Below are 14774 nucleotides of genomic sequence, written 5' to 3'. Positions count from 1 at the left end.
TGATCCCGACACCTGGCTTTGCTTTTCTCCCACAAAACCTTTCCCTTGAACCTAAAGCAGCCAGTGGATTTGAGGGCCCCTCCGGCCTGGAAGGAACCTCAGCACCGCCTTTCTCCACGCCCACTGCACGGAACCAAGGAACACAGGTCTCCAGGACAGCCGCCCTCACCTGGGGTGCCACAGCACAGGATTAAAGAGGCTTGTTCCCACTGCATTTATTACTGATATAAAAAACGTTAAAAAGAAACAAAATTCATTTTCAGTTCTCCAACGGCTCTCACCCTCCCTCCTGCCCACACAACTCCTGACCCATGGCCTCAGGGCCAGTTCAAGACCGAGTCTGCTCATTGCCGTTTTCACAGAAAACAACCAGCAGCAGTGACGGAGGTGGGGCGAGGGCAGGACTGTCCAGGCGGAGATTCACAGAATTCACACGGAGGCCCGGGCCTCCCAGGGACTGGGCTAAGGAGCTCGGCTGTGGAGGAAATGGGGCAGGGCCGCGTCAAACCCAGAGAATGTGGCACCAGAACGGGGGGCCAGGAGGGCAGTCTTGCGGGAAGTCCCCATGCTCCCTTGTTGGGGTGGGGAGAGCCTAGAGGCACCCCAGCCTCACTTGTTGGGGCAGAAACACTCTAGTGCGGAGAAGCCACAGAAATGCCACGGACACTGAGACCGGCTACGGGGTGCGTTCGTCCCGCACAGCGATCTCCGGCCCTGCTACCGGCGGGGGAACCCCGGGATCCCAGAGCAGGCGAGTGGCCTTTTGGGAAGGGCCCGGCGTCATCCAAACTGGACCCAGGCCAGACACCCCGGGGTTCCTCCAGCAGCACAGCGCTGGGGCAGGGCTCGCACAGGGGGAGCGGGGGGGGGGGGGGGGGGGGACACTGCTCCGGGCTCAGGACTTGAGGGCGGCTGGTGGACAGACACACAAGAGGCGGCAACTAGTCCGTCTCCTGCTCGGCAGTCAGTGGCGAGGGCAGAGGACCCAGGAGGCAGCCGAGGGAGCAGAGATGGGGGCCTGAAGGCGAGGCTCCGGAGGCCGGATCAGCAGAAAGAGTGCCCACCTACCCCAGTGATGAAACACAACTCTGAACCCCGAATGGGGGAGGTGACAGGTGGGGTGGGAAATACACGGCTGCTAGGTGACGGGCTCCCTCCAGCCCCGCTGAGAAGGCAGAAGGCAGTCTCACAGAGGAGGCCCGTTGACGCCTGGGTGGTAGAAGGCACAGAGGTCCTCATATCGACAGTGGCCTTTTTTGGCAAAGTGTCGGCAGACTGGGCGGTTAGATTTGTCTGTGAACAAGTGAAAACGGCAATTTAAAATGTGAGTGAGGAAGCAAACCAATGTCCCGGAAAGCGGAGGGCGGTCAGACTCCTGCTCCCCACCCTTCCCCGGCACTCCGGAAGGGTCGTCTTTCTCCTGGGAGGAAAATTCAGAGCTACTCCCACTTCAAAAGGACAAAGGAAGAGTCCTGGTCACCCTGAGAGTGATGGGGAGTCAATGTATATAGGCATAAGCAAGTGACCTCACCTTCCATAACCGGGGCTGCGTCCTCGAGGGGGCAGGCATTCTTGACAAGCGACCAGCTTTTGAGCCTTCGAGGATGTCTCTGTTCTCTGTGAAAGCCTCCCCTGGGGAGACTACCTTGGTCTGGTCCAGGAAAAGGAGGCTCAGCACTGACCCCCCAACCTCGACCATATGGGCGAGACCTGGGGCCTAAGCCTCCCCACACTGGGCCTCTGCCCCGGGGAGGAGGTGGGAGACTCAGCAGTGGTGGAATCATCAGTCCCCTTGGTCCCGGGGGACCTCTGCGGAGAGCTGGACAGAGAGAACCACGGAAAGGTGATCAATGGCCAACTTAATCCAAAGAAAGCAGCCCTGATTTTTAAAAATTGAAGTACATTACACACACACACACACACACACACACACACAATACACCAATTTCAAGTGCACGACTCAATTATCACCAAAGACCAAACACTTTTGTGTTTCCACAACCCAGGTGAAGGGACAGGACTTCCAGAAGTCACCTCCCGCCCCAAAGGGAACTGTCCTGACTTCTGGCACCACAGCGAAGTTCTGGCTGTTTCTGAACTTTGCCCAAGTGGGATCGTACAGCCTGTCTTTTGTGTCTGGCCCCTTTTGCTCAACATCACGTTAGTGAGATTCGTCCAGGCTGCCTGCAGCAGTTCGCTGGTTTCCAATGCAGTGCAGCATCCCACTGCACGCACGCACGCACGCACGCACGCATGCAATTTGTCCATTCTACTGATGGGCATGGGGGTGGGTTCCAATTTGGGCTATAACTAAAATTGCTCTATGTACATTCTTACACGTCTTTGTTAACATGTATGCATTTCTGTTGAGTATATGCCCAGCGGAGGTATCACTGGGCCCTAGAGGATATGTATGCTCAAGTTTAATGATGTCAAACTGTCTCCGAAGTGGCTGTGCCAGTTTCACCCCCACCAGCAGTTACTGACAACACCAGGTTTTTGTCAATCTGTTTTGTTTCTGGCATCTGCTGAGTGTGAAAAGTTTTTTGTGGTAAAACATCTAACATAAAACCTGCCATTTTAACTGTTTTTAAGTGTACATCTCAGTAGTGCTACATAAATTCACATGATTGTGAAATAGATCTCCAGAACTTTTTTCACTTTGCAAAACTGAAACTCCATAGCTACTGAACTGGCAATCTCCTTTCTACTTTGTGTCCATGAATTGAACTGCTTCAGACACCTTATATCAGAGCAGTAATATAGTATCTGTCTTTTTGTGAGTGGCTTATTACATTTAGCATAATGGTCTCAAGATTCATCCACGAGAGCCTCGTACAGGATTTTCACTTGTGGGGGCTGAGTAACAGCCCCCTGTATGAATGCACCATTTTCTTAGCCAGCTGTCAGCAGACATTTGGGTTGCTTCCATCTCTTGGCTGTTGTGGACGGTGCTATGAACATGGGTGTGCAAATCTCTTCAAGACCCTGCTTTCCAGAAGTGGAATTGCTGGGTCATATGGTAGTTCTATTTTTAACCTTTTGCACTCTGATGTCGAATGTGACTCCACACGGTTAACATTAGAATAAAGGAATCGAGAAAAAAGCAAGCGAGTGCAAAGGGTTAAATTTGTTTTAAAATATATTTTTATCTAATTCAGAGATGAAGGGAGATAGAAACATCAATGATGAGAGAATCATCGATTGGCTGCCTCCTGCACCCCTCCCTCCCCCCCCGCTGCCAAATGGGGGATCAAGCTGCAACCCAGGCATGTGCCTTGACCAGGAATGGAATTATACCTCCTGGTTCACAGGTCAAGGCTCAACCACCGAGCCACGCCAGCGGGGCATATTTTTAGTTTTTTGAGCAATCTCCATACTGTTTTCCATAGTGGCTACACCACTTTACAATCCCACTAAAAGCACTCTAGCATTTCAATTTCAAAGCGGCATGTTTTTATCTTGCATTTACTTGTCAACTAATGATGGTATTGTGCACACGTTTTTGGCCAATTAGATTTTGGTTTTAATGAGGTGTCTATTCAGTCCTTTGCCCACTTTTCTAACAGGCTGTCCCGAAGAGTTCTTTATATATTCTGGATATGAGCTCTTTATTGGTTACATTTATTGTAAGCATCTTCTGTTCTAATTTCTTTTTTTAAAAAAATATATTTCTTTATTGATTTCAGAAAGGAAGGGAGAAGGAGAGATAGAAACATCAATGATGAGAGAGAATCATTGACCGGCTGCCTCCTGCACACCTCCCACTGGGGATCAGGCCAAGCCGGCTAGGGCCTGTTCTAATTTCTTAATGGTGTCTTTTGATTAACGAAAGTTTGTATTTGCTAATGTGGTAGTTGACAAAGCTCTCCTTTATGGTTAATGTGTTTTCTGTGTAAGAATGCTTATCTACTCTAAGACCATGAGATAGATTTATTTTCTAGAATTATTTACCTTTTACACTTAGATCGAGATTCCACTTGGAATTGATGTTTGTATGTGGTATGAACAGGTCAAATTTCATCTTCCCCTTGGGTATCCAATTAATCCAGCATCATTTGCTAAAAAGACCACTATTTCAGTTCCATCTTCATCATAAAGGAAGTGTCCAAATGTGCGGGGGCCGACAGGGGACCCGATGCTGTTCTGTTGACTTCCTCGCCGGTCCTGGCGCCAACACTACATAACTAGCTGTAGAGCAAGCCTGCTGTGCAGCGCGCCCTCCCACCTCCAGACTGGCTTTGCAATCTCTACCTCGATCCTTTGCATTTCCATACAGTAATGCAGAATTCTTATTTCCACCAAAAAAACAAAAACAAAACAAGGGTAGTATAACTGGGAATGCATGGAATCTATAATATTTGAGTTTTCCAATCCGGGAATACACAAAATCTCTTCACTTAGGTACCGGATCCCGATCTTTTGATTTAAAAACCTTCCTGGGTTTTAGTCCCTCCCTTGCTCCCTTCTCCAGAACCTACCAAAGGATTGGGGCCCGTTCCTCCTCACCTGACTTGGGGTCACCAGGCTTTCCATTGGCCATGGGGGGAGGGCCCAGAAGGCTGGGCGGTCCTGAGAGCAGACACAAAAGTTGGTCATTATAACGAACTAAGGGACTGACAATCCTGTTACGTTTTGGTTGTATTGCTCATTTTTTAATCCAACCAGTAAAACTAGGTAATTCGTAGCGGAGTTTTCACCCCGTCTATTCGCTCTTTCCTCTGCGAAAGTTTCCGGGATCCACAAAAAGGGGAGACTCGTCCAAGGGGGCCAAAGCGGAAGGGAGACCTGGCTTTCTCCTCCCCAGCCAGACGCTGCCGCCATCTGCCCGCCCGGAGCTAGCCTCGCCCGCACGCCGGCGTCCGGCCACAGACGGCCCCCCGTCACCGCACCCTGCCCCTCTCCGGCCGCCTCTCCCCGGCCCGCAGGAAGGTCGAGGGCCGGAGCCGAGGGGTCCCGGCGGAGCACTCCCTCGGGGCCCCGCCGCGCCCGCCCGCCGCCCGCCCCGCTCCCGGCTCCTCACCCGCAGGCCGCCCGTCGCCTTCGTCCCCAGCCTCCCGCTCGGGCACCTGGCGCGGCGGCTGCAGCGGAGTCTGCTTCTTCCGTTTCGGCATCGTGGCGGCGGCGGCGGGGCCGGGAGCGCGTGCTTCTGTTTCCGCTTCCGGGGCGACGGCGGGGCAGAGGCGCCCCGTGGAGTTTCCGGGAGGCTGCGGGAGCCTTTGTGCGGTTTCTCGCGTCACCCGCCCCGCGCCGCCGCCCCCGCTGCGCCCGCGAAGGCCAGGCCTCCTGCCCCGCAGGACGCCCCCCGCTCTCCGCGCGGCCGCGGGCTCTCCGCTGGGCCGAGGGCTGTCGCACCCGAAGGTCGCCACATCCGGCCCCGGTTGCTATGGTAACACCCGAGGAACCACTGCGTGACCTCTGACCTCCGTCCCCAGCTGGTCCCCGGGTTTCCCTCCTCGCCGGCGCTGAGGACCCGTGGACCGGCTCCCCCTCCCCCTCCGCCGGGAACCGGGGTCCGGCGGGGCGCCCGCCCTCGCCCGCGGTGACAGGCCAGGCGGTGCGGCCGAGCGGTCCCCCTTCCGAGCGCGCGGTGGTAGCGCCCGTGACGAAGGGAGCGAGCCTCCCACGCGCGCCGCCTCCTCGCCGCCGCCGCGCCCTCTCGGTGCCGCGGCCTCCCACGTGCGGGGACCCCCACACCTTCGCGCCTCGCTCCCGCCAGCCCGGCTGCGGGGCGCACCGCCCGCCGACGTCACCGCCCGGCCCCGCCCCTTCGAGGGCCCCGGGCCCGCGGCCTGGCCGCCCCGGGAGGGGCGTCGGTTGAGGCGGGGGAGCGGGGCGGAGGGCGGCCCGGGGCGGTCCGGGCCATGCCGAGGAAGAAGCCCTTCAGCGTGAAGCAGAAGAAGAAGCAGTTGCAGGACAAGCGGGAGCGGAAGCGAGGTGGGTGCGGGGGCGGGGCGCGGGCTCCGCACTCTGGGAGGAGGGTGTGCCCGCCGCCCCTGGGGCGTGGGAGCGGGTGGGGGCGCACGCCACGCGCGGGGACTGCGGAGCGGATGCCTTCGCCAGCGCCCTCCGTGAAAAGGGTGCGGAAGGAGGGAGAGTGGGCGGAGGCACCCCTCCCTCCTGCTGGAACGGGCGCCGTCCCCGAAGCCTGGAGGAGGGACCCCTGGCTCCTCCGGGAGGGTCCGGAGCTGGGTGGCTGGGGGGGCGGGCCGCCCAAGAAGTGAGGGGGGGTGACGGGAGCCGGGACGACCAGGGAGGGGATCGTTGGGCCCCGGCGTCACCGGCTCCTCCCGCAGGGCTTCAAGATGGGCTGCGGTCCAGTTCCAACAGCCGCAGCGGCAGCCGGGAGCGGCGGGAGGAGCAGACCGACACTTCGGACGGCGAGTCTGTGACCCATCAGATCCGTCGGCTCAATCAGCAGCCTCCCCAGGGGCTGGGCCCGCGAGGCTTTGACCCAAATCGGTGAGACTGGGCCTTCCCGCCTCCCAGGAAGTCAGAGCACGGGGGGGAAAGCTGGCCCGGCGGAGGCTGGACCCTGGAGGTGGTGGGGCTGGGCTGCCCGGGTCCCCTGGCCCGCCACGTTCCCTTCCGCAGGGCTGGAAGGAGCCGGGCTTAGAGGGTGAGGATATTGCGTGAGAGGGGGACCTGGGCAAGGCCTCTCGGGGAGGAGGCAGACAGCCTCGGGAGAGCTTAGCGAAGTCGTCTGCACTGGAGTGGCGTGTGTGACCGCAGGGTTGCCGTGGGCCGTGGTCTCTGTGTAGATACCGCCTGCATTTTGAACGGGACAGCCGGGAGGAGGTGGAGAGGAGGAAGAGAGCCGCCCGGGAGCAAGTGCTGCAGCCCGTCAGCGCCGAGATGCTGGAGCTGGACATCCAGGAGGTCTACCAGCCTGGCTCCGGTGCGGGGAGCTCGGCGAGCTGTGGCGGAAGGCCCTGGGCTGGGGGGTGGGAGACGGGGAGCGGGCTGGGGAAGGAGGGTCTGGGGTACACCTGAAACTCTCCTCGCACTTGCTTGGGTTTTCCTTGATTTTGCAGTGCTGGACTTCCCGCGGCGCCCCCCTTGGCGCTACGAGATGTCCAAGGAGCAACTAATGAGCCAGGAGGAGCGGAGCTTCCAGGAGTATCTGGGGAAGATTCATGGGGCGTACACCTCAGAGAAGCTCAGCTACTTCGAGCACAATCTGGAGGTGTGACTGGAGCGGGGACGGGAGTGGGGCGTAGCGACGAAGGGTGAACTGGTCAGGGGTCAGGCAGGAGAGGGACTCCAGGCTCAGATCCTTTTCCATTGACTTTCTTTTTCAGACGTGGAGGCAGCTGTGGCGAGTGTTAGAGATGTCTGACATCGTCCTGCTCATCACTGATGTCCGGCATCCAGTGAGTACTGGCGGGAGCTGGGCAAGTGCGAGGAGGAGGAGGGCCGCGTGGGGCCGGCAGAGGCAGGCGCTGGGAGACGGTGCCCTTCCTTTGCAGTCTCCTGCCGGGTGTCAGGGACTCCGTTCTTTATTCACCGGGGCCACAGCCTGTCCCTCCTCCCTGGCCAACCCACTCCTCTCCGTCATCCCTTTGATGAAAACCTGTCTACCCTGTTTCCCAGCCCAGCAGAGCTAAGCCAGTAGAAAGTCCCAGAGTGGAGACCCCGGGTGCCATGAGGCAGCTGGGGGCTCCCGTGCCCTGCCCCTCAGTGAGCGCAGGACTCACCTGGAATGCTGGGTGGTGGCTAAGGCCCTGGGCTCTGCTGGACGGCCTGTGTGAGCCTGTGCCGCCCCCTCGCTGTGGCCCTGCAGTGGGAGAGGGAGGCCGGGGGGACTCGGGGCGGAGGCCGTAGCGGCCTGTACACGCACTCCCACACAGGCAGCGCACAGGTGGCACTTGGCCGGTTTTGTCTTCATAGTTCGGTGTGGCTGATTCGCCCTTTGTCCCAGAACCCGCTACCACTGGGTCTTGTCTCAAGCTGTGTCTGCTGGAGGCAGAGAGCTTTGGGCTGACCTCTCATTGCTCGTCCTCTTACCCACCCTGTCCCAGGTGGTGAATTTCCCGCCGGCACTGTATGAGTATGTGACTGGAGAGCTTGGGCTGGCCCTGGTGCTGGTGCTGAACAAGGTGGATCTGGCCCCGCCGGCTCTGGTGGTTGCCTGGAAGCATTATTTCCACCAACACTTTCCCCAGCTCCACATTGTCCTTTTCACCTCTTTCCCTCGGGACCCTCGCATCCCACAGGATCAGAGCGGCGGTGAGTGGGTGGTGAGGAGGGCAGCAGGGAAGGGGGTGGCAGGGGACAGGAGAACAGGGAGGCTTGTTGACAGGGGTGCCTGGTTTTGGACCTGAGGATGGGGGCAGAGGGGGATGTGCCGACCCTGTTGTACCCTTGGGTCTCAGTGCTGAAGAAGAGCCGGAGGCGGGGGAGAGGATGGGCGCGGGCCCTGGGGCCGGAGCAGCTGCTGAGAGCCTGTGAAGCCATCACGGCGGGGAAAGGTTTGTGGAGACCCAAGGCCCGGAGTCACTGGCTCACCTTGCCTGAAGCCAGCCCCGTATGTGGACGTGGTGGGGGCCCAGGGAGGGTGGAGAGGGCCTTGGGGCCAGAGAGGCGGCAGGTAGGCAGGAGCCCGCGCGTCACTGCCTCCGGGCTTCCCGGGGCTTTCAGGAAACTGGACAGAGAGATGCACCTGACTCCAGGGTGAGGTCAGTGCAGGCCGGGAGGGTCGGGCTGTGCAGCCTGTCACTGTCCAGCTCGAGGGCATCAGTTACCCGGCTGTGCCCCGTCGTGCCATCGTGGACGGCGGCCCTAGGGAGGGCCCTCTTCATCTTCTTCCTGAGCAGTGGACTTGAGCAGCTGGCGGGAGAAGATTGCCCGCGACGTGGCTGGGGCCGCCTGGGGCAGTGCCTCGGGGGAGGAGGAAGAAGAGGATGACGGGCCCGCGGTCCTGGTGGAGCAGCAGACTGACTCGGCCATGGAGCCAGCCGGCCCCACCCAAGAGCGCTACAAGGACGGGGTGGTGACCATCGGCTGCGTGGGTGAGGAAGTGGCGGCCTGCGCAGGGTGGGCTGGACACCCGGAAAGGAGGGGAGCGGCGGGTCCCTGGGCTCCCGGGTCTCTGGAGGCCGCCGGCGTGAAGTTCCACCTCTTCTCAGTGGCTACAGGCCTCGAGCAAGGATTCACTCACCCCGCGTCTTAGGTGCTTTGGTTTTTCAAATGATGGCAGTGATACCCAAGTCAGAGAGCAGATGTGAGGAGTGCAGGGAGGAGTCCAGAGAGAGCCTGACGGGTGTGGAGATAAGAAGAATTGTTAGACTGTGGCACGTGTCTGGTCTTCCTGCCTCCGGGCACTGTTCTGAGTGACCTGTGTGAGTGACCTGTTCAGTTGTGGTTAACTAGTCCATAGTAGGAGCTTAGCAAATGTTGGTTCCTTCCTGCATCTTAAGCCGCGAGGTCTATTGTCCGGAGACTCCCCGTAGTGCAGAGATTTGTCTGCTCGTGGTGGGGACTGCGGAGTGTCTGAGCAGGCCCAGGGCCCGGCCTAGAAGTCAGGGGTTGCCCAGTTGGCTCCATGCAGTGCCCCCACCTTCCTGTTAGTCTCCGGTTTGTCTTGGGGAAGCCTCCCCACTGCTGACGGCCTGCCGCCTCCGACAGACGGCTCCTTTCCAGGCCCTGCCCTGGCTCCCCCCGAGGCCCTGTGCCCTCTCTCGGGCCTGGGCACGGACTTGCCTGTATTGGAGGGGTGGCAGGGCGGCCGCGGCTGGGACACAGGCAGCCCTGAGTTTGGATTCCCCTCAGCTCCGTTCATTCGTCCGCTCCTGAGCGTGAGGTGCCAGGGGCTGGCGCAGGGTGCTGCGTGGAAATGGCAGAAACACCCCTCCCTTCACGGAGCTTGTTTCTAGTGAATACATCGAGCAGTCACCTGAAAGGTGGTATTTAGGGACAAGGAAAGGGATAGAGAGCGCCTGAAAGAGGAGGCCCGGGAGGCTCCAAGGAGAGCCCAGGCTGATGGAGGAGCGGCTGTGGAGTGGGAGGGGCCTTCCAGGCCCGGGGCAAGCGAGGGGGCCTGCGGTGGGCATGAGCTTGCTGACTTGGGGCCAGCCAGGGGACGAGCCGTGAAGCCAGGAAGGTGGGCCACATCATGAAGGACTGGCTAAGAGAAGGCACTGGGTTTATTCCCAGTCTGATGAGAAACGGCGGCTGTGCGCAGGAGCTGCCTGGGTCATAAGTGTGGGCAGAGGCACCGCGAGGTGGCGCCGTGGGCTCCAGGTGTTGTCCTGAGCCGCCGGGAGTACCGAGGCAGGAAGGTGGGAGAGGAGCAGACTGGGGGGGCTGCAGAGGGACGGGATTCAGACATTAATTTTGAGATTAAAAACGTATCCCTAGTGGAAATGTTGAATAGGTAGTGGGTATGCGAGCCTGGAGTCTAGGGAAGAGGACGAGATTTGGATTTGGGAGAGATTTAAGTTTGGGAGCCACGGGTGGGTATGCCTGGTACGTAGAGTCCTGGGTGGGTGAGATGTGGGAGAAGTGATGGGTGCAGAGGTGGGCGGAGGAGGAGCAGGGAGGCCCCGTGTCAAATGAGCCGTGTGTTGGAGAGGAAAGGAGGGCTCGCTGTGCCCCGGGTTGCTAAGTCAAGTGAGAGGAGAGCAGAGACCTGCCCAGTGACCTGGCGCGTGAACGGGTGGTTTCAGTGAGGGGAGGAGGGAAAGCCTGCTGGGCGGCCAGCGGGAGGACGAAGAGTGGCATGGCGGAGCCAGGCAGAGTCTCATGTTCAGGCGTCCATTTGTGTCAAGTTGAAAAGCTGAAACTGAACTGCATGGTTCAGGGGTACACAGGTCGTCACCTTGACAGGAAGGCAGGCTGGTCAGGCTCACGCGGGCACAGGGCTGTGGTCGGAGGGGCTGGGCTCCGGGGCGAGCGCCATACTCCTGGCCAGAAGGGTGGTGGGTTCATCTGTTACATTTATATTTTACACATTTTTGTGTACGTTAGTTTTTTTCTTTTTAAAAAATATATTTTTATTGATTTCAAAGAGGGAGAGGGAGAGAGAGAGAGAGAGAGAGAGAGAAACATCAATGATGAGAGAGAATCATTGATCGGCCGCTCCCTGCACACCCCCTAGTGGGGATCAAACCTACAACCTGGGCATGTGCCCTTGACCAGAATCGAACCCAGGACCCTCAGTCCACAGGCCAGCACTCTATCCACTGAACCAAACCAGCTTGTTTGTTACAGTTTTTTTCAAAGTATAAGAGGAGGTTTACTGAGAAAGTCACAGAGGTAGAAGGAGGGAGCCGTAGAAGAAATGGCCTCAGGAAACAAGTTACAGAAGCAAATGAAGGGCCTTGGGGCTCAGAGGGGGTAGAGAGAGACAGAGAGAGAGAGACAGACAGACAGACAGACAGACAGACAGAGAAAGAGATGAGTGCGTGGTACAGCTTATAGCCATGAGGAGGACGTGACCAAAGGAGACCAGTCTTTGAAGGAGTCTCACCGTAAAGGGGCAGAGAAATGGCTGTGGGTGCAGCCAGCGGAGGGTGGTTTGTGCCTCCCTCCGCGGAAAGGAGCGCCCCTGGTGGAGGCGGCGCAGCTGCGGCAGCAGGTGCTGAGTGGGCAGTGCATTTGACAGGACTGGGGTTCTGCCGGGGGAGTAAGGTGGAGGGGAGAGCGGGACCAGGGATCAGGTCTGGACAGGGACAGGCGGTGAGTGGGATCATGGGGTCGGAGTTGGGCAAGAGGACGTGAGGACATGAGTGGGGTGGAACGTTTTCCCGTGCTTGAGTCGGGGTGAGAATGAGATGGAGGAGTCAGGATGGGTGACCTGGAAAGATGGGGTCCGGTCGGAGAGGGGGGCTGGCCGCTGAGGGCTTGAAGTGACCGGCTCCAGGCTGTGGCCACGGGGTTGGGGGCTGAGGGGGTGTAGGAAACGGCCTCCGGAAGGGACATCGGCACTGAGGCCAGCGTGCCGAGCAGGGCTGTGCAGGCACTGAGGTGGCCGGGGAGCCCGCTGCGGGCTTCTGGGGGAGGCGATCTGCCCGCAGCGCCCGGCGCCCTCGTGCTTGTCCTGCAGTCTTGGCCGCTCTGAGGTGGGGGTGGCCTTGCGGTCACGAAGCCAGGGATGGAGGGCGGGATCGCCCTGGCAGCCCTGACGGCTCCCTGCCTGCCTGAGCCTGTCCCTTCCAGCTCTCCCGGCAGCGCCCGGCCGCCCGCCGCAGGGGAAGGCACTACCGGGCGCTACCTTGCCTGCTTTCCTCAGGTTTCCCCAACGTGGGAAAGTCCTCACTGATCAACGGGCTGGTGGGGCGGAAGGTCGTGAGTGTCTCCAGAACCCCGGGCCACACGCGGTACTTTCAGACCTACTTTCTGACTCCCTCCGTGAAGCTCTGTGACTGCCCCGGCCTCATCTTCCCCTCCCTTCTGCCCAGGCAGCTGCAGGTAGGAGGGCAGAGGGGGCGCGGGAGGCGGGAGATCCAGGCCCGTGCTGAGGCTCGTGTTCCCGCAGGTTCTGGCAGGGATCTACCCCATCGCCCAGATCCAGGAGCCCTACACTGCCGTGGGCTACCTGGCCGCCCGGGTCCCTGTGCAGGCCCTGCTCCACCTGCGCCACCCGGAGGCCGAGGACCCCGCTGCCGAGCACCCCTGGTGTGCCTGGGACATCTGTGAAGGTGGGTTCCGCGGGCCTGGCTCCTCCCCTGCCTTTTGCCTGGCCCTGTCCCCTCTCCCCTCCTCGGCTACTGGCCACCCCAGACTGGTGTCACAGGGGCAGCCAGAGCTCTGGCTTGGCATATTCTGGGGGAAACTGGAAAGATCTGTTAGGCAGTGGGGTCATGAGCTTCCCTCCCCACCGCTCTCTTCTCCCTTCAGCCTGGGCGGAGAAACGTGGCTACAAGACCGCGAAGGCGGCGCGGAACGACGTGTACCGAGCGGCCAACAGCCTCCTGAGGCTGGCGCTGGACGGCCGCCTCCGCCTGTGCTTCCACCCGCCGGGCTACCTGGAGCAGAAAGGTCGCTGCTGGTGCCCCGCCCGCTGTAGTGTAGGCACGGGGGCTGGTGGCACACGCCGGGGCACGCCTGGGTCTGCACCTGTCGGCCAACTGCGTTACTGTCTGAGGCCGTGCTCTCATCTGCAAAACCAGGGTGCCAGGTGCCCCCAGCAAAGTGGTGCCCAAAACTGGAGTTAACGTGTGCAGAGCTGTGCAGCGCCCAGCACATGGGAGGCGGGATGGATGGGTGCATGCATGCCAGCAGCTACGGACATTCTTGTTCTTAGTCTTTGCCTCTTCCCCGTCGTCCTCTGGCTTTAGCCCCTTGTTGAAAACTCCCCTCTGTTCTTTCTGGTTCTGGTTCTGCAGGCACCTGGGAGTCCCATCCAGAGACCACGGAGCTGGTGGTTCTGCAGGGTAGGGTGGGGCCGGCAGGTGATGAGGAGGAAGAGGAGGAGGAGGAGGAAGAGCTGAGCAGCTCCTGTGAGGAGGAGGGAGAGGAGGACCGGGATGCCGATGAGGAGGGGGAAGGGGATGAGGACACCCCAACCTCAGCTCCAGTGTCCAGCCTGGCCTCTCGAAACCCTTACACCATGCTGGGGGAGGACGAGTGCTGAGCCAGGCGTGCGTCTCCCTCCCAGTGTCTGCTTTTGGACTGACCCGGGGTGTCCCCTCTGCCCCCCCAGCTGTGAATAAAGATTGTCTGCTTTGTAGCCTTTCCCCAGCTGGCCTCAGGTGGGCGCACTGCCCGAGACGGACAGCGGTGGGAGGCTTCTCTCCGCGAAGGAAAGTTCTCTTAGGAGTCAAGTCAGTGGGTCTGACGCCACTGCCACGCACCTCAGGAATGCCATGGCCCCCGGGGAGCGCGGGCTCCGCGGCCGGTCTGAGGCCCGCACTTCAGGGGGTGTCACTCCTCAGGTGGGAGCAGCAGCCTGTGTGCCCTGCTGCCGGACCTGGGTTCTACCAGGAGCTTCTGGGAGAGCAGCAGGAAGAAGTGTCACTACTGATGTCTCCAAGTGAGAACGTACAGGATTTACTCCAATCCCGCGAGGATTGACGGAGCGCCCCGGCGGGGAACGCACAGATGGGCCTGCCTGGAATTTGCGGCCTGGCCGAGCAAGACCGTGCTCAGGCGTCCACGTTTCTGGATTAAGAGGGGTGTGCAGTGTTCTCCAAATTCCTGGGGCTCATACAGTATGATTCTAGAACTTCCTGTTGATGAAAATACTTAGTTAAGACTAAATGCTTGTGAAAATGTTGATTAAATGTGTCCAAGTAGAGTCTTAATTACTGGAAAACAAATAGCGTGCACATTGGTGATTTGAGCGGACCCACCTTTTCAGTGCAGTGTTTTTAAGTTTCATTTTTCAGAAGCCCGTATGCACTGAGGATGAAGGGGGTTCAGAGAGCGGGGCACCGGCGAGCCTCCTGAGCCCCATCTCCCTGGTTGGGGTGCAGCCGCGGTGCGCAGCGCGGGGTGAGCTGTCTGACGGGCCTGTGCATCCCAGCAGCTGCCGGCTCTGCTGAGTCCGGGCCGGAAGGCTTTGCTGTACGTCTCCCTTGTCAAGCAAGCAGCTGGACTTGGAGATTTCACTTTTGGAAAGGGTGAATGGGTTGTTTCATTGGTGGCATAGTGTTATCTGGGTTGGGTTGTAGCAAAAGTGCCGTTTGCCAGGTCAGCCATTAGGTAGGGGTGTGGATAAGGGGCTGTGCCAGGTTCCCTTTTCCACTCAAGCACCCCATTTAGGGTCTTGGTCACCGGGCAGCAATGGAGCAAAAGAGGCTGAGGTGCCGAAACCGGTTTGGCTCAGTGGA

General features: G+C 59.5%; 2 protein-coding genes across 5 annotated transcripts; one reads left to right on the top strand and one right to left on the bottom strand.

The window, feature by feature from the left end:
• Window positions 1-205: 205 nt before the first annotated feature.
• PRR3 (proline rich 3) lies at window positions 206-5271 on the bottom strand. 4 transcript variants are annotated; one of them, XR_008557192.1, is made up of 5 exons: window positions 5024-5206; window positions 4510-4572; window positions 1532-1819; window positions 1069-1293; window positions 206-475 (listed from the first exon to the last, which is right to left on the bottom strand). XR_008557192.1 is itself a non-coding variant. In XM_054721770.1 (5 exons), the coding sequence occupies exons 1-5, from the start codon at window positions 5112-5114 to the stop codon at window positions 463-465; spliced, it is 558 nt and encodes a 185-aa protein (XP_054577745.1). In that variant the 5' UTR covers window positions 5115-5271; the 3' UTR covers window positions 206-462. The 4 variants fall into 4 exon arrangements, 3 of the variants coding, with proteins under 3 accessions (XP_054577745.1, XP_054577746.1, XP_054577744.1); XM_054721770.1 differs by having other exon boundaries at window positions 1191-1293; window positions 5024-5271; XM_054721771.1 differs by having other exon boundaries at window positions 206-1293; window positions 5024-5271.
• Window positions 5272-5383: 112 nt separating this feature from the next.
• On the top strand, window positions 5384-14225 carry GNL1 (G protein nucleolar 1 (putative)). Its single transcript, XM_008157393.3, has 12 exons — window positions 5384-5937; window positions 6297-6462; window positions 6762-6898; window positions 7035-7186; window positions 7302-7373; window positions 8022-8229; window positions 8376-8471; window positions 8817-9011; window positions 12233-12411; window positions 12479-12641; window positions 12841-12981; window positions 13329-14225. Exons 1-12 carry the CDS (start codon window positions 5865-5867, stop codon window positions 13574-13576), a joined length of 1830 nt encoding a protein of 609 aa, XP_008155615.2. The 5' UTR covers window positions 5384-5864; the 3' UTR covers window positions 13577-14225.
• Window positions 14226-14774: the final 549 nt, after the last annotated feature.

This window comes from Eptesicus fuscus, chromosome 10 (genome assembly GCF_027574615.1).
Source record: "Eptesicus fuscus isolate TK198812 chromosome 10, DD_ASM_mEF_20220401, whole genome shotgun sequence".
In the NCBI taxonomy this organism is placed as follows: Eukaryota; Metazoa; Chordata; class Mammalia; order Chiroptera; family Vespertilionidae; genus Eptesicus; species Eptesicus fuscus.
Note: the sequence above shows the minus strand (reverse complement) of the source record. Positions and strands in the feature narration are given on the sequence as shown.